The sequence below is a fragment of the Tenrec ecaudatus genome, chromosome 5 (assembly GCF_050624435.1).
Source record: "Tenrec ecaudatus isolate mTenEca1 chromosome 5, mTenEca1.hap1, whole genome shotgun sequence".
Taxonomy (NCBI): domain Eukaryota; kingdom Metazoa; phylum Chordata; class Mammalia; order Afrosoricida; family Tenrecidae; genus Tenrec; species Tenrec ecaudatus.
In genome coordinates this window covers 160,671,629-160,697,727 of record NC_134534.1, presented here as the reverse complement: position 1 = coordinate 160,697,727, position 26,099 = coordinate 160,671,629, and the positions used below count along the sequence as shown (strand labels likewise).

The window sequence follows — 26,099 nt, the reverse complement described above, 5'->3', positions numbered from 1 at the left end:
CCAGGTAATTACTCAATAAGCAAGGTAAGCACGCATTTACTTATGCTTGTTTGGGTGCTGAAACCCCTGTGAAATTGTTCGCTGCAGACTAGGCGACCTTGCTTCTCGAGTAAGGGGGCACACATGCTTTCTCTGCCCTTCCCACTTCCTGGGGAAGAGAGCCCTTGCCCACCAAATGTTTTCTTTCTCCTCCTTCCTTTCTCATTGCGAGTTCAATTCATCGATCAGGCTATAACCCCCCTGCAGGTAAGGTGTCTGACGCCAAGCAGCACTGGCACGGACTAGTTCCCTCCGCAGCCACGTGGGACTCACAGGGCTCAGCAATGGCCGCAGGCGGGGCGGGGCTTCCCCCGCGACCTGCCCCAGCCGCCTTCCAAAGCTCTTCCTAGTCTCCTCTCCACCAAGGTCACCGAGGCCTTGAAGGTGGAGGGAGGGACTGCCAGCCGGGGCGGTGGGTCATCTAAGATTTTGAAAAGGGGTCTGTTAGAACCGGCCATCCACTGGTGCCGCGAACCATCCACCCAAGGCCGCCGTGTGAAGCACACCCGAGCCTCCGGCGGGACTCCCTGTCGGCAGGGGGCGCTCTAGGGAAGAGCGCACGGAGCCTCCGGAATCGTCGGCGGCGTCCAACTCGGAAACCCGAGCCGCCTCAGCCGCCGCGGCGGATTCATTGCCGGGCGGAAGTTGAGCGTCGCCGCGCTACCCGACGCTGACGCACTTCCTGTTTGTGCTGGAGAAAGGGAGAGAAAGGAAAGCGCGAGGATTCGCCGCCGCCGCCTCCACCAGAAGCAGCCGTGCCGGACCTGAGAGGAGCCCGCGGGCCCCACTGCCCAGCTTCTCTTCCTCCCTGCCGCTGGCTGCCAACCTCCTTGGGTAAGGGGAGGACCTCGCAGGCCACGGGGTCGGTGTGGGGACACGGGCACAGCTTCCGAGTCCGCGCTCGTGGCGGACTTGACCCGGCGCCTCAGCAACAGGGTGTGTGGGAGGTGACCTGGCTGTCGCCGGGCCGGCCGCGCTCGGGGAGTGGAGAGTCGTTGGAGGGAAGGGATTCACGGCCTGGCGGTGCTCCCTCGACCCCAGGCTCGGCCTGAGGCCTTGGAGTCCGGCCGGCGTGAAGGCCCAGGCCCCGGCTCCCGCCCCGCCTCCTCTCCCCTCCCGCGGACGCCGCGGGCCTCTCCGGTGTCCTTGCTCCGAGCCGGGCTCCCTTCGCCGGGGTTGGCGGTTGGGGGTGGGGCCCGTGCGGGGGGACCTTCGGGCGACGGCGGCGCGGGCCTGGGCTACTGCCGCAGGCTGTTCTCCCATTTACCTACTGGCGCGGAAGCGTCTCGGCCTTTTCGTCTCCCCCCGTTTCCCCCCTTGGTCGTGGCAGGGGCTTAGAAACCCGCTCTTTTTTAGTCACTACACGATCGAGCCCCAAACGAGGACAGAGAGTTAGTGTGGAAAAAGAACCAATTCTTGGTAGGAAGGCCGGCGAGTACTGAGAACAGGAAGCAGGCGGTGCGAACGGGAAAACCCCCTTCTCTAGAATTTCAGACGGATTTTTCTTAAAAGTTTGTTGAGCAGCAAAACTCACGTCTAAGACCTATTTGCTGGGGCTCGTTTTTTTTTTTAATTAGTCCGTAGTTCCTATGAGGACTTGAACCTTTTGCCCAAGTAAGGAAAGAACCTGTGTTGTAACGACGACGACCCAGAGGGGCAGTGTTTCTTCACTCTTCATGTTTTTGGAAGGATGGTTTGGTAAGCATCACCTTGAAATACAAACTTAATTACGAAGTTGCTCACAAACGATTGGAAGGGAAATAGCCATTGCAGACGGTTCCTGTCACCACCCTAGAATTAGAACCCCAATTGCAAGTTTGCCGCCGCAGATTTAGGGAGAACTGGTGACGAGACGCTGTTTTCTTTTTCTCTCTCCAACAGTTCTATAGGCACAAAGTTTACACATACAGTTGAATAGTTCAATCGATCAGTCATATCAAAATGAATTGTACAATCAGCACATCTCTCAGCATGATAGACGCTGGTTTCTATTTCAACATTTTTCGTTGGAATTGTGGATTTTGAGCACACGTTTATGGCTTGACTCTTGGCAACTAATAGATTTAGTTGGAAAGTTAGACTCAGTATGAAAAAAACAGGAAAGTTAGAACCCAAGCCATGGTAGCCTATTTGTTGTTTTATTATTTTAAATTACTTTGTTAATTTTATTGGAGGGTTCTTAAACAAATCTTGTTAGCAATCATCATTTAACTGTATTAACCACACTTGTACATATGTTGCCATCATCATTCCAAAACATTTTCTACTTGAGCCATTACTATCAGCTCCTTTTCCTCCCTACCTCCCCACCTTCCCACACTCCTGACTCCTTGATCAATTATATATTATTTCGTATCTTACACCATCCATTGTTTCCACCCACATTTATATTATTTCCCCCCTCCCCCAGTTATACATCCAACCTTGTGATGGGTTCCCCTAGCCCCATTTGTTACTTATTTTTCAGGCGGAATTACATTCTTGGGAATATTCACTTAAATCAGGAATTGAACAGTTCAATTTCTGAAAGGAATTGATTGATTAGCAGACCCTACTTTTCTTTCTGGAACGTTTAAACTAGGTTGTTATTCTTGTTTCTAGATTGATTTCAGGGACTGCTTTTTTTTTGTTGAAGCCTGTTTATGCACGCACTTCAGTGAACTGGAAATTTTTGGATTACGCAGAATGGAATTTGGTGTAGTAGTTTGTAGGTGTGGATGACTTGGCAGGAAATGGGAAGAGAATAAAAGGTTGAAGTGGTTTTTTAAAAATGTCTAGGTTCAGTGTGGTATGGTAGAAGATGAGAAAGTTGGAAATTTAAGAGCACTGAGCACCTCTTCCAAACAAATTAAAGTTTCTATTTGATTTCAAAAGGTTAGGTTGAGGGAGTTATTCATGGAACTAGAACACTATTCTGAAGGACTGGAGGGGACATATAAATAAATATAGCTTGAGGAATTGTATGAAGACTAAATTATGGGTATGGAATTACAATGTGATACCGGCAATCATGGCATACAGTACAGTACCTTTTCTATTTAAGCAGATTTTTTTCTAAGTGTTCAAACTAAACGTAGGGCCATTCTTCTTTGTATTAGCTTTATTTTGACTTTATAAAATATTATACCGAACATCACCATGGGTAGTTTTAAGTCTCAACTTCAATGTATAGTGGTTGATGCTTAAGTGTGATTAAATTTTAAAAAATCATTTCTGACAGTTGTTGGCAAAGAGTAAATGGATATGATTATATACTTACAGGTTCATGTTTTAAGAGGTTTTTCTTTGTTTTGATTTTACTGTAAACAAAGCTTTTACACTGCATCAGAAATTCTAGAATTTAGGATGGCTTCTGTTTGGTTTAAATTTGTTCTGGACACCCATCTAGTGGTGAAAGGAGGGTAACTACAGAGTTTGTTGGTGAGTTAGTGACAGATTGAGAAAAGCAGCAAGAGAGTAACCTATGTTGCACTTCTACATTGATAGAATCTTTGTTTTGTTGGGTTTCCAGTTTTGGTGAAGCAAGGTGGGAGTGCATGCATGGCGATAAGAACTGATGTAAGGGGTTGTAGGGAGAGTGAGGGTGAGGGTGGGAGATGGGGAGAGTGAGGGGTTGGGGGTAGCAAAAAATGTGTGTGGGAGGGAGGAGGGGCAGGAGCACTCCAACTGGTGGTGATTGCCCAACTCATTATAGGGGCAATTTAACCAGGGTAGGGGGAGGGGAGAAAGTGTGCTGGGATTGATTGTGATGGTGATTGTGTGGCTCTTCTTGATGTGATTGAACTGTTTGAATTGTGTGGTGTGTGAATAGAGTGACAATAGAACTGTTAAAAATCAGGCTAATGAAGAGGAAATGGGAAGTTGAAAGTAAGCATAAAGATAAAAATGATAATGTAGGAATGGAAAGACAAAAGCAACAAATCCTAATTGGAGACAATAACGATAAAACAGTAATATTTGCCATTTTTGTTATGCATTGGTTACAGTATTTTGTCAAAATTTGTATTTATGAGGTGAGATACAGAATTAACAACTGAGACTTGTCTTGTTAATATCATACCAGACAATGAAGTACATATTAAATATATCCAGTTAAGGTGAGAAAATGGGATTTCTGGAAGAAAAAAAAAGAAAGTATTCAAATTCCTCAGAAAATACGTACTGTTTGGTTACAGTGTGCACCAAAGGAGAAAAGACCGTCTTCCTTATACCTCATTCCTTATTTTGAAAGGAATGTGAATATAGCTTGGTTTCCTCTTAAAATGGTTATGATAACAATCTAAAATGTGTAAGGCTGTTTTGGGGCTGTTGAAATTGAACAAACAGCAGCCATTGGTTCTTAAACATATAGTTGTAAAAAGAAATTACCTCCCACATTATATGATTTTTCCCCCTTTAGAATTCTTTTTACCCTTTTGCCTCCAAAGGCATTTAGAAAATCCGCCTTGTATTACTAGATATGTGTGTGGTCTCAGATGTTTTATGCATTAATAAAAATTATTGGACATTTCATTATTTCTTCCTGTCAACCTTCAGAATGCTAAGCCTTAGTCTATTGTATTTTTTTGTGGCTAGAGCAATGCCCAAGGAGCTCTGGTGGCTCCGTGGGCCAGGTCTTGGAGATGCTAGCGTGAAAGCTCCATCCTTTAGACCTGCTTTTGGAAGAAAAACTTGTGTTCCTGTAAAGATTTATGCAGTCTTCACCAAAGGGGGTGATACTGCCCCCTGGAGGAGTTGGAACGATCCAGCTGGGCTGCAAAAGCAGAAAATTACACTTTTTTTTTTTTGAAAAGGCGGCCATAAGCCAAATAAGCTTGAAGACTAACAGTTTGTAGTATCAAAACCCTCGATGGGGTTGTATGGGTTAGAATTGATTTTATGGTAGTGCCTTTGACATTGCAGTGTCCAGGACCACTCAGACTGCATAGGAAACAGTAATTTGCCCTGTTCCTTATCAGTTTTGTATCCTGATTACCCTCTATCAGTAATGGAATCTAAGTGTGTAAGATGGTCTATATATACACACACATGAGCCTTTAAATTTATCTTTTAATTTCATTTTTATATGACCTTTCTGAACCTCTCATACAACTTTAGCTCACTAGTACTAGAGGATGAATACTTGCCATATAGCACGTCTCTATTGTATATTTAGTGAGAAGAAGTTAACCGAGCTTGTAAGCCTAATAGATGATAATTACTAGTTGAAAGAATAGTCTTAGATCTTGAGTAATAGAGCAAATAAACTAACTTATATTTGCTCTTGGAGTATTTAAAAAAATGTTGTGTATGAACAAAATGTTATGGACTGTGATAGAGTGTGAGTGTGTTTCTACTGTTTTTTCTTATTTTAAAACCTTGGGCGTGTACAGTTCTTATCACAGTCCATCCATCCATCCATTATGTCAAGCACATTTGTACATATGTTACCATCATCATTTTCTTTCTATTTGAGCCCTTGGTATCAGCTCATTTTTTTATTCTCTCCTACCTTCCTTCCCTCCCTTCTTCCCTCCCCCTTGATAATTTATAAATTATTATTTTTTCATGTCTTACACTAACTGATGTCTCCCTTCACCCACGTTTCTGTTGTCCCTTCTCCTGGGAGAGGGTTATACGTAGGTCCTTGTGAGAAAGGCTCTCCCTTCTCCCCCACCTTCTCCTTACCCTTCTAGTATTCGCTACTCTCATTGTTGGTCCCTGAGTGTTTTGTCTGTCCTGGATTCTGTTTCCAGCCTTTATGTGTACCTGTCTACATGCTCTGGTCTACCCAGATTTGTAAGGTAGAATTGGGGTCATGATAGTTGGGGTAAGGGGGGAAGCACAAAAGAAATAGAACAGTGGTTTTGAACCTTCCCAATGTCATAACCCTTCAATACAGTTCCTCATGTTGTGGTGACCCCCAACCATAAAATTATTTTTGTTGCTACATCATAACTAATTTTGCTACTGTTATGAATTGTAATGTAAAATTTGATATGCTGGATGTATTTTCATTGTTATAAATTGAACATAATTAAACATGATTAATCACAAAACAATATGAGGCTGGTGTGCTTCTTCCATGTGGGCTTTGTTGCTGCTCAGCTAGATAGCCGCTTGTTTATCTTCAAGCCTTTAAAACCCCAAATGCTATATCTTTAGGTAGCTGGGCACCATCAGATTTCTTCACCACATTTACTAATGTACCCATTTTGTCTTCAGCGATTGTGCTGGGAAGGTGAGATCACGGAATGTCAGGTTATTAGAAGAAAATGTTATTGAGAGAGTAATTGAGTAGAGGCCAAATGTCTGCCTGTTACCTTAATAATTAATATATAAATATATGTACATGGATCTATTTATCGTTTTATAAAAATATATTTACATATGTACATGCCTGTCTTTAGACCCTTTGCCTAGTTTCTTTACGTTATTTCCTATTACTTTCCTCTTGGCCCACTATCATGTTCTGCCTTAATTCTGATTTCAGTAATCTCTTTCAGCTCTATTGCCCTTGATCAGCCTTCCTTGCCATTGATTTTAGATCACTTGTTCCCTTGTGCCTGGGTTGATGGACACCCTCTTTCCCTTTCCCTCGCCTCTTCCTTTCCCGTGTCTCCCCCTCCCCAACCATTGGTAGTTTTCTCCTCTGGATTGTTTATTCTGCCTATCTTATCTAGGTAGAAATGCAGAGACACTAAAAAGCACAAAAACAAGACAGCAAAACAAAACAACAAAAATCAACCACAAAAAAGGAAAAGCCTATAAATAGTCCCAGGTCTGTTTGTTGGCCTTTAGGAGTGTTTACTGGTTGAGTCTGATGGGGTACCATGCTCTGGCCCCAAAGTCTATTTTAGGTATTCCCCAGGGACTTCATTGCTTTGCTTCTCTTGCTGCTTTCTTGCACGCCCTTAGCTTTTTGCCCTGGTGTGGTGGGGTCAGATTGGGCGCAATTTCCCGCAATGTTCTTCCAGTGTTGGCCCCTGTAGTGCCATGGGTCAGTGAGGGATGTTGTGTCTTGTGGTGGGGCTGGCCCTATGGTCCTCTGCATTGGCTACTCTGAGCAGGATATTGTTCTTGGGGCTTGGTGGGCCAGGGTTGTTCCTCTTATCCTCTTCTTCGTTTGCTCCTGTGTGCTCTGATCAGACGCACCCCTCTCCCTGAGCTGTAGCTTTAGTGAAGCCCGCTGAAGTGAATTCTTCTGGGGGTGTCGGTGGGGAGTCCACGTAGTTGGGATTGGACAGTTTTTTCTTAGTTATGTATTCTGGGAATTTATCAGCTAATGAAATGACACTTTACCAGCTACATTAAAAATCGGTACCTGCTTGCATTCCATAATCCAAATAGTATTATATTTAAATTTAATACCATGGTATGAATTATATACTTAAAAAATAATACCTTAAAGTCAGAAATAATAAATGCTTGGATTTGGTAGGTTTTAAAGCCAAAGATAACAAAATATAATAGACATATGGCCTCTTTTGATTGTATTTCTTAACATAATCTGAGGGTGAGTAGTGATAAGCAGAAGGGGTGTTTAACTTTTCTTTTGCTCAGTAGACTAGGGAGATGTGCGAAGTGTATCATGGATGGCAAGATCATTTATGTACAATAACACCTTATTTACATGGGTGGTTAAGAATTGGAATATAGAGCAGCAAAAGACCTTAGAATTTAGAATAACTGTTCAAGTCCACACACACACTTAAGAATTTGACACATAGGGCTAATCTGTAGGAACTGAGATATATTTGTAATACAGTCCCAGAATCAAGGCTGCCCTTCTATTTTTGCTAAGCATTCTTTAGGAACACAGGGTAGGGAAGGGAGAGGGCATATATGTCTAATACTTTTTACAATTACTTTAGACAAATCATTAGAATAGAAATTATTTTTAAGGGGTTGTTAGTCTGGGCAGAATTGAGATACAAATCCAGGGAGACTCATGCATATAAAGAAGAGCTTTATGTAAAAGAGCAATTGTATATTAAAACATCCCAGCCCAGTCCCGATCAAGTTCATAAGTCTGACATTAGCTCATATGTCTTATGGTAGTCCACAAATTCCTCTTTAGACTCACAGCCATGCAATGATGCCAAATGCAGGAAGACCACAGGCCAATGGGTGGAAAGCCTTGTAGATTCAGTGGCGGTGGAAGCATCTAAGCGCTGGTGTGGGTCTTCACTTGGCTCCTCTAGCTCCATCACTGTAGCTCCATGTGACTTGTCAATAGAATGTCAAGCAGAGAGTGTGTGTCCTGCCTTCTGGGAGGAAGACAGGAATTCCCAGAATCCTCCGGAGAAGGCCATGCTCACACAGGCCATATTGGCTATGACCTGATTGACAGGGTAGATGCCATCCCTTCACTCAAGTTGACAGGATATTATGTAACCTCTACAGGGGTCAACTGAGCTATGGAAAAAAGCTGCCTTTTTGGAGCCAGTTCATTAATTGAAGATTTCCAGTAGCTAATACTTTATTATTTATAGCCCAAGTGACAGCACATAAGATTTCATTGAAAAGCATAGTGAAAGAAAAAAGTGCTTCTGAAGCTCATACTCTGGTAGAGATAAGGAGTTTTGAGAGAGATGATGCTTTAGGTCCCCCCATTTCCATGATCCTATGACATAGCTCATTATTAATGGCTCGGGGATCATTTCTCTGCATCACCTTTTTGTTTTTGAGTGGGTGGGGATTTAAATTTGCACTATTTTAATAGTGTTTCCTGGCTATTTTCTTGCATTTTACTCTTTGTTAAAAGCTTGCGCTCCATGAGCTTGAGAATCATGTCATCTGCCTGTAGGTTTGCATGTGGTTGATACTGAGTATGTGTTTGATGTATGTATTTGTTGTATGTGTTTCAAAGGGACATATTTCCCTTGAAACACAAATTGGGTAATTGGTCAGAAAAATTCCAAAGTGAAAAAAAGTGAGGTTTTGAAGGTAGATAAGAGGTGTATTAGGTAACTTATGAAGTATCTTTAGTACATTTCAGTAAATATGCTTAGCCTTCTCTCGCCTTTCCTGACTTCAAAGTTTTTGTTTACTCAGTCATATCTCAAAGGAAGTACTATATACATTTGCTACATTTTTCTAGCCCTCGCAATTTTTGACATTTAATAGGTAGTCCAAGGAGTCCTGGCCACACACTGTTTGTGTAGCTGCTAACCGCAAGGTCATCAGTTCAAAACCATCAGCAACTCTGAAGGTGAAACATGAGGCTTTCTGTTCCTGTAAAGAGTTAACCCACAGGGGTGGTTCTGGTTGGTCTCAGGGTTGCTATGTGACAAGATCAACTTGATGGCTTTGAGTTTGGTTTGAGTTTTAGTGGATATTCCAAAGTTGAAAAACAGTATGTAGAGTTTAAAAAGGGGACAGTATCCTTGGGAAATCTAAGAAATATTTTACTTTCTCTTAATAAAAGGAAGATTTCAGAGATGTAACGACGACTCAGGTTTTCCTTGACTAGAATTCCACCTTCTAAGAACTCTAGTAATAAAAGATATTTGCAAATGCAAGCAATAATGGCTAAATCCACCTTTTCCCTTTGTGTATTAAGTTAGCATAATGGTGTGCTAGGTCAATAGCATTAGGAATCAGATTAGTTTTGTGGGAGTATGATAAAGTCTTTACCTTGAAAGGAGTATCTTGTGTGTTGTTCGTATGTGTACCTTAAGACAAAATCTATAGAAGGTAGTGTTTTTATATACCCTTTACTCATTGCTAAGACATTATTAGACATGGTTATTAATAGACATGGATATTGTGAAGACCAGGTTGTTAATGCAAAAATCTGTTAATACATAAATGGAGGATGATTACACCAGATGACAAGGATGCTTTACTTCATTACATAGCTTCCATCCAACTGAGACTCATGGCCTAGAAACTTATTAAATGTTCTTGCCTTGCATCTAAGTGATTATTACTGCCAGATTCATTACAAAAAAAATAATTGTATAGTGGACTTCTAACTATTGTTAAAATGCTAAGTATCGATTAATGAGCTGGTCAGTAAGCGAGGAGTAGTAAGTGTATTTATAAGATCTGTCTGGACAAAGCAAGCAAGGTGGGTATTATGGTTTGAGTCCTTAGAAGTTAAATATTAGAGATGGTTAATAATTTGCAAGTGAGTCTTGGTGGCCTAGTGGCTACCTGTTGAGTTGTGATCCGCAAGGTCAGCAGTTTGAGATCGGCAGCCGCTCTGCCCCAAATCACTACCATCAAAAGGTACAGTCTGGGGAATATTCAGGGCAGCACTAACCCGTGTCTGATAGGGTTACTATGAGTTGGCATTGACTCATGGCAATGAGTGAGAAAATTTTACAATCTGAGAAAAAGAGAATGAATTTCTGACTATAGTGGCCAATTGTGAAGACATAGGAAGGGCATATCTTCCTACCATATTTAGCATTGGGTGAAATATTTTTAAAGATAGTGTGCTGTAACATCGTTACCTTTTGAGCTTTAAAGTTAGTGTCTTTTTAGTGAATGTCTTTTCTTTTTTTTTTTTTTTTTTCACCTAAGTAAAAAAATGTTTTATTCCACATTTAAAAATGTTTTAAAAAATTTAATTTACATATAGTTCATTCTCGCCCTTCTTACAAAACAATTTCTTCAGAAATCTTGTCGAATATTTTCTTTGTTTGCCTCTCCATGTTGTTGTTTTATTTGATAGATTTCATTTTCTAGTTGTACAATAGTCCGTTCAATCTCATAATTCTTGCTAACCAGAGATACCCAAGTTGACTCCATTTCCCTCAGTTTAGACCCAGCTGTTAGTTGCATGTTCTTTCGCTGCCAGTTTAAATCTTGAATATGTTTCCGTAACTTCTGGAGCTCCTTCTGGGCATGCTCAATCATATGAACTAGGTTTTCATTATATACTTTCCAGGCATTGCACCCATGCTGTGACATGAGTTCCAGATTCTCAATTCGAACTGCTTGGTGCTCTAACTGGGCCATGGAGTTGTTCACACACTCTTGCCATGCGGTGATATCATTTTTCTGACCCGATGAAGGGGCTGGCAGCTCATACCGTTTCATACTGAGCAATTCAATTGGTTGTCGGGCAGCCAATCTTTCAAATTCATTTCTCATTATGTCGGTCTCGAACGCCGAATAATCGGGGGCCGTCAGGTAGCTCAGGTAGTTCTTGGTGGGGCGGTAGCGGCGAGTCTCCTCCTCCACCAGCGCGGCCGCCGCTTCCCGCACACCCGGCGCCTCATAACCTTGGTCAAAGTAGGGGAGCGCATCCACCACGGCTTCGCCCGCCACCAGCCCCGTGCCCGCCATCACAGCGGCGGAATTCAGAGAGCGTCGCCGGACAGCGCGGAAACCCAGAGCATCTCAGCACGCCTGCCCTGAATGTCTTTTCTAAAAGGGATGGTTCCACTGAAATCCTTGTTTATAAAATAGGTATTTAAATTATGGACCAAATAATCTCTGTTCACCACAGTGCCTCTTACCAGTGGGGCCTGTAAATACCAACTTTTTTTTCTAAATTTGCCTTGTAATTTTGAAGCATTTTCAAGTAGAGATGAGGCTACCTGCTCCCTTATAGATTTACCGTTTTGGAACTCTTAGGGGAGCAGTTCTACTCCATTTTGTAGGGTTGCTATGAGTCAGAATCAACCTTCTTGGGGCAAAAGAAGTATAAATTGCTTCCTTCTTCATTTTACCCTGAGTAGGTTATTATTCTTCTTCCAGCTGACAAAGTTATGTTGCGTTTACTCTCACTTTTTATTCTTGTATTCCTAAGAAAAATCTGTTAAGAGGTGTTTTAGGAAGAAGATAATGGCCATATTACATATGTTCTTTAAATAAATTACACGTTCAAATACAAAGCCTGTATTTTTATCATTAAAAAAAGTTGAATTTTAATACAGGGATTGATCCTAATGCCTTTTCTTCATTGGGATGAGGTAGACCAGTGGTTTTCAACCTTCCTACCTCTGCAACCCTTTAATACAGATCCTCACGTTGTGGTGAACCCCCAACCATAAAATTATTTTTGTTGCTACTTCATAACTGTAATTCAACTCCCAAAAGGATTATAACCCACAGTTTAAGAACCGCTGGGGATAGATTGAGAGAAGGTTGAGTTATACTACAACTTGATAGAGGTTCACAGCTCTGATACCACCTTTACTCTATTGCTGTATGGTAGTCTTTGTGCCAGACTGAGGGGGTTTCCAGGTTTTGACTATCTTGGTATTTGTAAAACATCCAAAACAAAATTCAAACCCCATTGCCATTGCATTGATTCAACTCACTGTGACCCTGGAGGACAGAGTAGAACACAAGCGTTCTTTATGGAAGCAGACTGCCACATTTTTCTCACACACAGCTGCTGGTGTTGTGCTCAGACCTCTGACTTTTTTTTCATTGTCAGCTAAGTGCTTTAACTACAGTGCTACCAGGTCTTCTAATGGAAAAAGGTAAGGAGTGAAAAGATTATTAAGATTTCTAGAGTTGCAGTTTTCAGTCACCTCTTTGTTAGTCACAAGGAGACTATTTAAAATACTGCTTTTTAAAGGGAACTTTTCCAGTTACAGGCACTATTAGGTATTGGGTAGAGAAAGCCCTTTTGAGTTGAGCTGCTAATCACCATGTTAGCAGTTCAAAACCACTAACCTCTGCCAGAGAAGACGAGACTTTCTATTCCTGTAAAGATGTACTGTCTCAGAAACCCATAGATGCCATTCTACCCTGAGTTGGAATCAACTCAGTGGCAGTGAGTGTGAGTGAAGCATTAAAGAGAAGGCCAGTTTGTGATTTGGATTAAGCTAGGACTCCTCCCTTGGATGGCTGGGTGTTAGCACACCAGTCACTGCAGGAGAAAGATGAGGCTCCTGTAAAGATTTAAAGCTCTGGAAACCCTGGTTAGGATTGCTATGAGTTGGAATTGGCTCAGTGGCAGTGGATTTGTTTTTTGTTTGGTAGTTAGTAACTACCAAAGGTAGTTATTAGTTAATACTAATATGAAGTATAATAATTGATAAGTTATACAGTGCAAATAATGTTTCATCCTTTGCAATTTCATTTTTATTTTAATGGTTCATAATAATAGAGGTTTATAATATATAATTATGCAGTTTATACACACTGGGGATATAAAAAGTTCCATGATTTTTTAAATTTAATTTTAATCTTAAATTTTCCACTTTCCAGCACATGATATGCACTTAATGGGTTTTTTTACTAATATGATCAAAAGAATTTGGATATCATATTTAATATGCTTCCTAAAAGTCATAAGATTACAGACCTTTAAGTTTATTGTTAGTAAGGATTAGTGGCAACAACTGAGTTCTTTTTTTAACATGATTTGACTGGTTTTGTTAGAAATTGCATAAATTGACACGCTAGTTTTTCTTTTAATTTAAATTTTATATTAAAAAGAATATGAATAATTGGTTTTCTATGGCTTCGGAGACATTCAGTCTGACTCACTGGAAATTAGAAGTTCTAAAATTGAAGTTAGAAATGTCATCAAGGCAATTGAGTTTTATATTTTAAACCTTAATTTAGAACAGCACTATCTCTGTTAGAACTCTCTGGAATATTGGATATGTTCTTTATCTGCTTTCTGATATCACAGTCACTAGCACGTAGGGTTATTGTACACTGAAACATGACTAGTGTGACTGAATTTTAATGAATTTAAATATAATGAATTGCAACTACTGGGCACTGTAATTGTATAGCACAGTTTTAGAAAGTGCTTTTGTTGAGTACAATTTGCACCTGCTTCTAGTTCTTGTGTGTGCTTATATTTCTAGATATTTGTGGCTGATCTTGTGAATGTACTGTTGTAGGTGAGCCTAGGTAGCATTATGGGTTAGGTGTTGGGCTATTAGTCAGAAGATCAGTTCAAAACCACCCTGTGCCCCACAGGAGAATGAGGCTCTCTACTTCTGTAAAGAATTACAATCTCATACAGAAACCCACGGGGGCAGTTCTACTCTTCTACAGAGGCTCTCTGACTAAATGGCAGCAAGTCAAGTGAGTATGTTTTTATGAAAATAACTTTCTTTGATTCTGTATTTTCAAAATAGTATGGGGGGAAATGCATTGAATGAAGCACAGGTGCCACTTTTACTGATAGCGCTGCTAAGTAAAGGAAGATGGGTCAAAACTTTATGTTGCCCCCTTGATTTGTGGGTGAGTAGTTGAGATAGGAAGCCAAGTTTACTTTGCCGCCTTGTCCTTCTGAGGGCTTATGTTTTTCTGATATTGTTGTCCTCTTCAGCGTAAATTGAACAAGATAGGAGAGGAAGAGAAACTGTTAGGATTGTTCTTTTTATTGATGTGGTAGTCATGCACATTGATAGTTACTAAATATGAGATTGTGCCCTCCAGGAGAGCACTGACGAACTATTTCTTATTTGTCCTTACAGTCATATCTGGTTTTAAGTGAAGAGCAAGTATGTTTGGCTAATCTTGAGAGTCTGTAAAATCCAAAAAAATTTCTTTATTGCCATAATTGGAATCTTGGAAAATTCTTGGTTTCAAAACAAGTGGTAGAGTTGATTTAGTTGCTTATCTTTGATTAAAGAAACAGTATATTCCTTTGACTAAGGAAGCACTGTAATAACTGTAAGTATATATTAAAATAATGCTAATTTTACCAGCCTGTCGATGTCTGAAACCCACAAGGGCAGCGCTACCCTGTGCTTATAGGACTGCTCTGAGTTGGGATCTACTTGAAAGCTGTAACTGACATGGATCTTTTGGTTAAGCAGCAATTTGCTTAAAATTGTTTTGGAATGAGGCACTATTTCTAAAATGTCAGGCTGTTTTTACCATCCAATATACAGTCGATTATTATGTCTCTACTTGATCCTTGAGCATATATATAATCATATGATTATCAGTCTGAAGGTCTTTTATCAAAGACCTTTCATGATCCATTTAAAAAAATCATTTTATTGGGAGCCCTTGTAGACTTCATAGCATTTCGTAGTTCAGACGCATCAAGCAGTACTGTACAATTGTGAACACAATCACTTTCAAAATACTTTCCTCTTGCACTTGGCTCCTATTTATACCTTTCCCATCTCCCCCATGAACCCTATTTACTTATTTTTGCCCTATTTCACCCCATCCACCATCTACTTTCACATACTATTCTGTTAACTTCCCTTGAGTGGGGTTATCCAGTCATCCATGCTATCATTCCATCCCACTTTCTGTACCCTCAGGTCTGTAATTCGGATGTTTGGGATTGGAAGGGGAAGGGCAGGAGGGCAGTTTGATCACTTTGCTGTCCTAGGCTGAGGGCACCTTCAGAAACTGACAACTACAGCTCTTTATCCGAAGCCAAGGGAAGCCAAGAGCTCTGCTCAGGTCTCTGGCCTGCTCCAGATCTCTGGCCTGCTCTCCTGAGTTCTCCAGCTAGCAGCCACATTCTCTGTCTCTCTTATCTTCAGTTCTGCACTGTGTCCTCTTGCGTCCATCCCAACAAGCACGCTGACCCTTGCTCCATACTTTATTTTGATAGAAAGCTGACTCTGCTTGTTACTAAACCCCAGGTGGAGAGATTGCCTGAAGGCGCCCACGATCCATTTTTAAGCCTGTTATTTCCTTTCTCAATCTTGCGTTGCAATCCCCTTTAATACATGGAATACTGGGGTTGACCTCACAGTTTCTGATTCTGGATGCAAGAGTGATGCCGATGCAGCTGGTCCAAGTCTGCTGTGAGAACTACTGCACAGGCTTTGCAAAATAGAAACTCTCAAATTCTAGCATTTCTTCTGTATTTCTTAACTGGAATTCTTTTTAAAAAATAGCGTATTACTGCAAAACACAAGAAACCTTTAGTAAACAAAAATAGCAAAACATGAAGCTCTTATTTTTCAACATATTCTCAATCTAGGTATGTGCCAGACGTCTCGCTTTTCAACAATTTTTTCCGTGTCCCACGGTATTTTTAAAAAGTCCCAGGGTAAATGGTTTTCGGCTGCCATGTGGCTATTTCGCCAGGATATGAGTTTTATCAATGGTGTCCCGCTTTACCAATGTTAAAATCTGGTCACCTAACTTCCTTGAAGGAAGAACTCTGATCTTTGGCTTACGCCATGTTAAAATAGCAGTTAAGGCACTCAACACATACCTTGTGAATGTTTTTTGAGTTGGGATCGCAAAGTCTGAGGGGTAAGATCAGACAGCCCTTGCTGCCCTTGAAGAAGGAGCCAGGCACATTGTCATGACGGAGAGGCTTTATCTGTCCAATTTTGCTGGCATTTTCTCACAATACAACGTTCCTTTTCTTAAAAATTATTTTTCTATGATAATCTGTGGCTGTTAAGGAAATCTATCACGATTGACCCTTTGGAATTACAAACAAAACCCAAGCCCTTCTCAGCTGACCCCTCTGTCTTGAATTTAACTGACCCAGCAGAACCTTTTGAAAACCACTGTTTAGAATGGACTTTCCTCTCTGGATCGTATTGGTAAATGCAAGATTTATCTCTGGTTACAATTCTTTCCATAAAATTATCTTCCTTAGCTTTGATAGTGCTTGATGGAAAGATTAGCTCTTTGAGCTAAGTTAATTTTGTTAGTTGTTTTAATGAAATTTTAATTGTGAATTAGGTAGCAGTGACAGTAGGAAGGTCACACAATGCTTTTGTGACCCATCTAGCTAAAAACTTGCTGTAAGGGCAAGGTGTTTGCTTAAGATTGAAAATGCCAAGCCATGTGAGATCCCAACTTCAGTAACTGTTGCATCAGCCACTGGGATTCTTCATTCATCCAGGTTAATGGTCTATCTCTGCTGCTCATCTTTGAGGCCTACTTGATCTTCCTTGAAATGCTAGCTCTAAAAACAGTTGTTTCATATGGGGGAGGGTGGACAGCATTCGAGTACACGTTCTGTCAAACCATGAATGATTTGGGAAGACTTAACCATTTAAGTTTTGTTAATAATTTGGTATTAGCCCTGACCTCATAACCACCACCACCCCCCAAATAAAGAGATGTACCATGTTTTTGAAGCCTTACTAATGAGACAGACATGTTTAAACATTTTGTTTGGAATAAACGTGTGTATCAACTGGCAAGCAAAACTTTTTAATTTTCCCTAGAATATAGTATTTGCAGGAAAGGCAGAGTAGTGAATGCTTTACTTTTAAGAGTAACAACATAAACTCAGGATACTAAAAATTATGCCTTTTAGTTCACTGCGATCATAATTTCTTTTTTGATGCCCCAATTCTCTTCTTTTAGGTGACTGAGGTGTTATCAGCCTGTTTTCTATGTTTTCATTAATAAAACTTTTTGGTGATTGTTTTTCCTAGGACACTACCTAGGCTGGAATTGCTGGGTCATATGATAGTTCTATTGTTAGTGTCTGGCTTCGAGGGCTATATACCGTTTTGCATTCCCACCATCAGTTTCCCAGCATACTCTCCATTTGCTAGGTTCCTTTTTTTTTTAACCGTTCTAATGGGAGTGAAATAGTATCTTTTTGTGGTTTTGATTCGCAGCTCAGATGGTTAATGATCTTGAGTATGTTTTCTTTTATTTGATGGTCTCTGGCAAAATGCCTATTCATATCATTTACCCAACTTATGATTGGGCTATTTCTCTTGCTATCAAAGTTTATTACAGATTATGGTTACTAGACTTTTTTTTCCCAATAAAATATGGTGGGTGGTGGTGGTGGTGGCGGCGGTGGCGGGCTAGACTTTTATTGGACAGATGAGTCTGGTTTTGGAAAATATCCTAGTTTTTAGTTTTTTCATTTCTGGTAAATTTAGACTTGATGAACCAAAGTTTTTAATTTTTGTGAGGTTCCATTTATTTTATCTTTTGGGTTTGTTCTTTTGTTATTTTATAAAGCTAATCAGTTGTTTAAAAGCTAGACTCAATCCAGGTTTTCCTGTTTTTTTCTAAGGATTTTATGCTTCTGGATTTTCATTTTAGTCCATAATCCATGTTTTTTTAAGTTTGTTTCTGTGATACTGTGAAGCATGAATCCTATATTTCTTCAAATGGAAATCCAATTTCCAGCATCATTTATTAGACTCTTCCATAGGATGGGATAAACTTAGTACCCCCTTTTTAATTTTTTGCTTCTTTACAAAAACCAGTTTACCATATGAGATGGCTTCAGAAAGCTTGTAGAAAAATAGAATTAAAAGACAATGTGTACCTTGTAGTTGTGAGTTCAGGTGATTGATTTTATTCATGATAATTTCATTTTTCTCAGGTCCTTTCTGTTCAAGAAATAAAAATAAGTAACATTTGAGTGTTTCCTGTGTTCCAGGAACCATTAATTTATACTAAGCACATTACTGTAATCAATGTCCCTTTAGGAATCATTTTTCAAAAAAAAATTTCCCCCCTAAAAGCTGATTGGGTAATCGACCAGCAACTATCACCTGAGTCCAAGCCCTCTTTTTAACCTTTCTGCTAAAGTACTTTACAGTATTTGGCTGCATGGCTGCCATAATCACAGTTACACACAGGTACATTGATGAAAGTACCTTTTGGATTTGCAAGAGAGACATGTTTTGAATTGATAGCAAAAGCTAAACCATCTCATCTGACCCATTGGCTCACAAGGCTCAGAAGTGATGGTTCACATATTTGAAGTTGGGAGGTCTTGAAATCTGTACCCTCGTTTGTTAGTAATTGTGGATTAGCATAGTGTTGGATGTTTTTTCTGTGTTCACTATATGACTTCTGTTACTTCTAGGTTATTGCAGCTGTTAACATGCTGCTTCAGAGCCTTTTTATCAATAGTAATGAGCTCGAGTGAAAATAACCTTGTATGTTTGTTTAGTTCTTTGAATTATAGGTCAAGAACTGCTGATTTTTCCCTGGCTACTTGGCTACTTTTGCTGGTTTGTGGTTGATGGGTTAGGTTCCTAAGGAGGTGATCCTGTGGGCTAGACATTGAACTGCTAACTGAAAGGTTCAAAACCATCAGCCACTATCTAGGAAAAAGACAGCCCACTTCTGTACAGATTTACAGTATGGTAGTTACATAATCTGGTGTCAATTTGCAGATTAAGAGTGTAGGGGTGGAGTCTAGCCTGTCAATTAGGATATAGTTAATGAGGCCTTTATGTGGGCATGGCCTTCTCCTGAGTATTCTGGGAACTCCTGTATTTCCTTCTTGGAGGCAGGAGACGCACTCGGGTCACTGCCTGGGAGACATCCCTGTGGAGAAGACACATGGAGATAGGCTGATGGAGCCAGACTTCTGGAGCCAGAGAAGCCCTGTGGAGACCCTTGCTAGCTGAGATGTTTAAAATGTAACCCAATCCACAAGACTTCCCACCCACTAGCCTGCCATCTTCCTGCATTCGGTGTCATTGCATGTGTTTCATGAGTCTGGAGATGACTTTATAGATTGGTATTGGACATATGGAGTTGATCTGGACTGGGCTGGGATGTATTCTCAATATTTATTCAATTGCTCTTGTATATAAAGCTCTTTCTTAAACACATATCAGTGTCTATGGATTTGTTTCTCTAGTCTACCCAAACTAACACAAGTCTCTGAAACCCTAGTAGGGTCACTATGAGTCATAATTGATTTGATGGTAGTGAGTTTTTTGGTCAGAATTTTAGTTCCTGGAATTTAAAGAATTGCTTTTACTTTTGACTAAGTATGTCATACCATGAGGGTCTCTTCTGTTGCTAGTAACTCTAAAATTGAAGTTTTCTGTATTAACCAATCAGAGTTCAATCATTTATGTTCCAATGTTCTAACTACCTACCAATGGAGTCTATAATTGGGCACTTAATTATTTTATAAATGATTGAGTTTTTAAAATTTCCTTAACATATTCCCTAAATATGATTAGCAACCAAATACTTGCAGGTGGCCATGTTGGTTTCAACTTACAGTATGACCCTATAGGTACAACAGAATGACACACTTCTCAGTCCTATAAACTCTGCCATCTAGTTGATACTGACTCAAAGTGGTCTCATAGGACAGGGTAGGACTGCTCCTTTGACTTTCTGAGTTTCTATGAGAGTAGAAAGCTACATCTCTCCCTTGGAGCAGCTGGTGGTTTCAAACTATTGACTTTAATTTGCACCCCAAGATATGACCACTATGCTGCATGGTCCTATGTCATCTTCATGGACCATGTTTTTGCCCGTTGTTACAGCCACTGTGTTACTCTTGTTGATAATCTCGTACTCTGTTGCTGACTCTACTAAGAATGAAGTTCTTTCCAGGGTCCTTTACCAAGAATGAAGTGGTCCTTATTCCCAAAGTACTTGAGATGATGCCCCTCACATCTAAGGAACAATCTGTATGTACTCCTTCCTAGACAGGTTGAGTTGTCCTGGCAGGCCATTACTAGAATTATTTGCCAGCACCATAATTCAAATGTATCAATTCTTCTTTGGTCTTTCTTACTCATTTTCCAGTTTTCACATGCCTACGAGGTGATTTAAAAGACTATGACTTAGTTCTGGTCACTTTAGTCTTCAACATCACATTATTGCCTTTTTCTTTTGTTTTCTGATTTTTTTTTTAACAATTTATTGGGGCTCATACAATTCTTATCACAGTTCATACATATACATACATCAATTGTATAAAGCACATCTGTACAGTCTTTGCCCTAATAATTTTTTTCTCTTTTCTTTTTTTACATTTTATTAGGGACTCATACAAATCTTATCACCATCCATACATATGCATACATAAATTGTATAAAGCACATCCATACATTCCCTGCCCCAATCATTCTCAAGGCATTTGCTCTCCACTTAAGCCCCTCGCATCAGGTCCTCTTTTTTTTTTCCCCTCCCTCCCCTTTCCCCCCTCCCTCATGTGCCCTTGGTAATTTATACATCGTTATTTTGTCATATCTTGCCCTATCCGGAGTCTCCCTTCCCCCCTTCTCTGCTGTCCCTCTCCCAGGGAAGAGGTCACATGTGGATCCTTGTAATCAGTTCCCCCTTTCCAACCCACTCACCCTCCACTCTCCCAGCATCGCCCCTCACACCCTTGGTCCTGAAGTTATCATCCACCCTGGATTCCCTGTACCTCCAGCCCTCATATGTACTAGTGTACAGCCTCTGTCCTATCCAGCCCTGCAAGGTAGAATTCGGATCATGGTAGTTGCGGGGAGGAAGCATCCAGGATCTGAGGGAAAGCTGTGTTTTTCATTGGTACTACCTCACACCCTAATTAACCCATCTCCTCTCCTAAACCCCTCTATGAGGGGATCTCCAGTGGCCGACACTTGGGCCTTGGGTCTCCACTCTGCACTTCTCCCTTCATTTAATATGGTATATATATACATATACACATATATACACATACGTATACACACTTATATCTTTTTTTTTTTGCATGATGCCTTATACCTGGTCCCTTGGCACCTCGTGATCGCACTGGCCGGTGTGCTTCCATGTGGGCTTATTTGCTTCTGAGCTAGATGGCCGCTTGTTCACCTTCAAGCCTTTAAGACCCCAGACACTATCTCTTTTGATAGCCGGGCACCATCAGCTTTCTTCACCACATTTGCTTTTGCACCCATTTGTCTTCAGCGATCCTATCATGGAGGTGTGCAGTCAATGATATGATTTTTTGTTCTTTGATGCCTGGTAACTGATCACTTTGGGACCACTCGATCACACAGGCTGGTGTGTTCTTCCATGTGGACTTTGTTGCTTCTGAGCTAGATGGCCGCTTGTTTATCTTCAAGCCTTTAAGACCCCAGTCACTATCTCTTTTGATAGCCGGGCACCATCAGCTTTCTTCACCACATTTCCTTGTTCACCCACTTTGGCTCCAGCCGTTGTGTCGGGAGAGTGAGCATCATAGAGTTCCAATTGCCTTTTAACACTTTAAAGAGGTATTTTGCAGTAGATTTGCTTAGCACAATACTTTTCAATTTCCTGACTTCTGCTTCCAAATAATGTTGATCTTGGATGGAAGTAAAATGAAATCCTTGCCAACTTTAATCTCTAGTGCATTTATCATGACCTCGCTAATTGGTTCATTTGTCCACTCACAGGTATATTCTAGAATTAATAATTCTGCAGTTTTTCTTTCTAGGTTATTATTTTTCAATTTTGGGAGTAAATCTATAAGACAATCATTTTTATTTTAAAAATCTTGTCTGTTTTTACCATGATCCTTAAACTTTATAACTCATAGAATTTGCAAATTATTCAGTTATATGTTTCTTAATTTCACATGAGTAAAATTGATTTGACATATACAGTTAGTTGTCTATGCCTAAGAATCCTGAAACTTTGAGAGCTTTTTAAAAAAAAAACAACAAAACAAAACACTTTGCTATTGCAAACAAACGTTTTAGTGGGAAAAAATTTCCTCTGACAGTTTTTCTGCCCTCCTCCAGCTTTCACAGATTTTGCTCAATATGCTAATCTCTTTGATGACTTTGATCCAAGGACTTTTATAAAAAGTTTTAAATTTAGTTGTTTATTTGTATTTTTGTGATACTGTTTTTCATTTTTCTTTCTTTTGTAAGCATTTGAATTTCTGTGCATGCTTTATCTCATCTGACAACGTGGATTTCATAATTAGTTGCAGGACTGGCATTTTATATCTATTCCATCAAGCTTGTCAGCTATGCTATTATTTGGCTTTTGGTCTTTGAGCTCTTATATTGTATGATGATTATGGATGTATGTTTTGTAATTTTGATTTTTTGCTTTAGGTGTTTTTGAGACTGTCAGCTTTGAGAGCAAGATGAGATTTTATACTCCTGTAAAGAGTTAGTCTTCTCAGCACACCAACATGTGTGATCATGAAGGACCGAGGAAACCAGGTTTCAAGCAACAAAGACGGGGGAAAATCATATCGTGAATGAGGGGAGTGCATGATGGGGGACCCAGTGCCCATCTATAGACAGCTGGACACCCCTTGCAGATGGGTAGTGGGGAAGAGATGAGTCACTCGGGTTAAGTGTAGCAACAATGAAACTCAAAACCTTCCTCTAGTTTTTGAATGCTTCCTCCCCCCAATTATCATGATCCCAATTCTACTTTGCGGGCCTGATCAGATCAGAGAATGCACAGTGATGCAGTTGGGATCTGGAAACACAGGGAATCTAGGACAGATGAACCCCTGGGGACCAGCTGTGAGAGTGGCAACACTGGGAGGGAAGAGGGGTATAGACAGGGGGACCCGATCTCGGGGATCTACATGTAACCTCCTCTCTGGGGGATGGGCAACAGGAAAGTGGGTGAGGGTAGACGCTGGGCAGTGTAAGATAAGATGGAGTAATAATTTATAAGTTATTAAGGGTTCGGTTCGTGAGGGAGGGGGAGGGGAAAAAAGGAAAATGAGCTGATTCTAGGAACCCAAAGTGGAAGGCAAATTTTGAGACTGATGAGGGCAATGAGTGTATAAGGGTGCTTTACTCAATTGATGTATGTATGGATTGTGATAAGAGTTGTATGAGCCCCAATAAAATGATTTATTTAAAAAAAGAAATTGCTTATGTGGTGAAGAAAGCTGATGGGGCCCGACTATCAAAAGATACAGTGTCTGTGGTCATAAAGGCTTGAAGGTAAGCAAGCGGCCATCTAGCTCAGAAACAACAAATCCCACATGGAAGAAGCACACCAGCCTGTGCAATCACAAAGTGTCCAAGGGATCAGGTATCAGACATCATCAGAACAAAAAATCTTACCATAGTGTATGAGGGGGGGAGTGCAGAGTGGAGACCCAAAGCCCATTTATAGGCCACTGGACATCCCCTTACAGAAGGGTCTTGGGGAGGAGACAAGCCAGTCAGGGTGTGATGTAGCAACGATGAAACATACAACTTTCCTCTAGTTCCTAAACCCGCCCCACCCCCCCACTATCATGATCTGAATCCTACCTTGCAAGTCTGGCTAGACCAGAGGATGTGCACTGGTAGAGATGGGAACTGGAAACTCAGGGAATCCAGAATGTATGATCCCTTCAGGACCAGTGGTGTGAGTAATGATACTGGGAGGGTAGAGGGAGGGTGGGCTGGAAAGGGGGAACTGATTACAAGCATCTACATGTGACCTCCATGGGGGATGGACAACAGAAAAGTGGGTGAAGGGAGACCTCGGACAGGGCAAGATAAGTGGAGAGCAAATGTTTTGAGAATGATGAGGGCAATGAATGTACAAATGTGCTTCACACAATTGATGCCTATATGGATCATGATAAGATTTGTATGCGCCCCTAATAAAATGATTTTTTTAAAAGTTAGTCTTATGCTTTGAGAGTGCTCAATGAATGGTGGCCCAGGATGATCATATATTTACTAATTTTGGTTCTCCTTTTAAAATGACATGGATTAATCTAGTAGCTATGATTCTGTCTGTGAATGAGTTTTATTGAAAGTTTTGCCCTATCACTAGCCCCCATTGTTGGTAGTGTCCAGTCGATTAAGAATTTATTTTGTACAAGTCAATAAATGATGTATTGCAGTCTAAAGCTGTCCTACACTTGTATAATTTACTTTTCTCAACAGTATTTTTAAATTATATACCATTGGCTAAAATAATGACACTATCAATAGAATTTAGAGGAGCCCTCATGTCATGGTGATTATGTTGGGTTGCTAGCTGCAACACCAGCAGTTCAAAACCACTAGCCACTCCACGAGAGAAAGTAGAGACTTTATGGTACCATTATAGAGTTGCAGTCTCAGAAACTCATAGGGGCAGTTCTACCCTGTCCTATAGTATCATTATCAGTCAGAATCAACTGGCAGTGAGGTTTTTTTAAAAAAAATTAAGTTCAGAATTATCTATTATTATGAAAAAATTATTTCTGATAATGCTGGTTGTAGTTAGGTATATTCTTCCTGCAAATAATACTGCTGAATATTTTTAGCATTTGCTTGGTGTGTCTTTCCCACACAATTGCTTGAGTTCCGTTTAGGACTTCTGTTGGAAATAACGTAGATTTAAAAGGTCAATGTTGAAAATGTCTTTAAATTTATTGTGTTTTATATATGAATTGATGTTTGTAGAATACATAGAATTACATCTGGCTGCTAAATAAGTGTTGGTCAAATTGGAACATTCATGATTTTAACATTTTTGTGACTTAATTTACTAACTTCCCAGGCTCCGCTTTTCTGGTTTGAAACTTATATTTACAGTTTATTTGTTTTCAGTTAGTGTTTGGCTTTAGCATTAAGCAAGCTCTACTTCCTGCCTTCAAAACAAGAGTCTTAGAATGAAGTGACCTCATTCAATGTTTAAATTCTAGAACTTTTTTGAGTTTTGTTTTAAAATCTGCGTAAGCTGCAGTGTACATATCTATCACTTTAAGAAAATCAGTCACTTAAACAGTGGTTATTTGGTGGTGTTAGCGCACTACAAGGTGGGTTATTCAAACCCACCAGCTATTCTGGAGAAACCTGAGGCGATCTGTTCCCTTCAAGATTTATATCTATAGCAACTATACATTGGGTTACTATGAGTTAAAGTCTACTCACTACAAGTCTACTCCGTAACAGTGGGTTTTGAATTTACCTTTTTAACAGTGCTTTTGCAAGCCATTATGTGTAGCTATTAAAGTGGTTCTGTTTCTTTGTGTCACCTCCAACTCATAGCTACCCCTATGCACAGTAAGATGAAATATGACCTTGTACGGGTTGCTGTGTTTTGAATCCATTCTTGCCATCAGTCAGTTCATCTCAAGGAGTGTTTGCTCATTTAGTCATGGATGCAGTTTTTACCATGGTGCAGGATGGACAGTGCTTCCCCCCCCTCCTGTTGTACAAGGTGTTCACTATGAGTTGGAATGGATTTGACAGCATCTGACAATAGCGACTACTTTTTCCAGGGATGGGTACATCCTTATAAACAGATCTAAAGTATGTGATATGTCTGAACTCTTCCCTCTAAGGAGCATTCTGGCTGTGTATACCTTACAAGAGACATTTTATTTGTTCCGACACTATAATACTTCGATATTTTTTACTAACACTGTAAGTCAAAAGCATCTATTCTTCAGTCTTATTCATTGTTCAGGTTTACATGCATATTAGGTGATTGAAAATTCCAAGTAAACCTTAACTTTCAAAGTGACAGTAGCACCTTAAAGTAAATTGGCTCTTGTTTAGCAG

General features: G+C 40.3%; 2 protein-coding genes across 4 annotated transcripts in view; one reads left to right on the top strand and one right to left on the bottom strand.

The window, feature by feature from the left end:
• The first annotated feature begins 715 nt into the window (after nucleotides 1-715).
• DNAJB6 (DnaJ heat shock protein family (Hsp40) member B6) overlaps nucleotides 716-26,099 on the top strand; it is a 92,175-nt gene continuing 66,791 nt past the window's right edge. For all 3 annotated transcript variants that reach the window (XM_075550174.1, XM_075550173.1, XM_075550172.1), the window contains exon 1: nucleotides 716-873. The gene's annotated coding sequence lies outside the window, so the exon portion shown is untranslated. The remainder of the gene's footprint in view (nucleotides 874-26,099) is intronic.
• LOC142448992 (pre-mRNA-splicing factor SPF27) lies at nucleotides 10,548-11,371 on the bottom strand. Its single transcript, XM_075550767.1, has one exon. It carries the CDS (start codon nucleotides 11,317-11,319, stop codon nucleotides 10,642-10,644), a length of 678 nt encoding a protein of 225 aa, XP_075406882.1. The 5' UTR covers nucleotides 11,320-11,371; the 3' UTR covers nucleotides 10,548-10,641.

Excerpts from the sequence above, each read along its gene's own strand:
- LOC142448992 (XM_075550767.1), bottom strand. The coding sequence starts at position 11,319 with ATGGCGGGCACGGGGCTGGTGGCGGGCGAAGCCGTGGTGGATGCGCTC.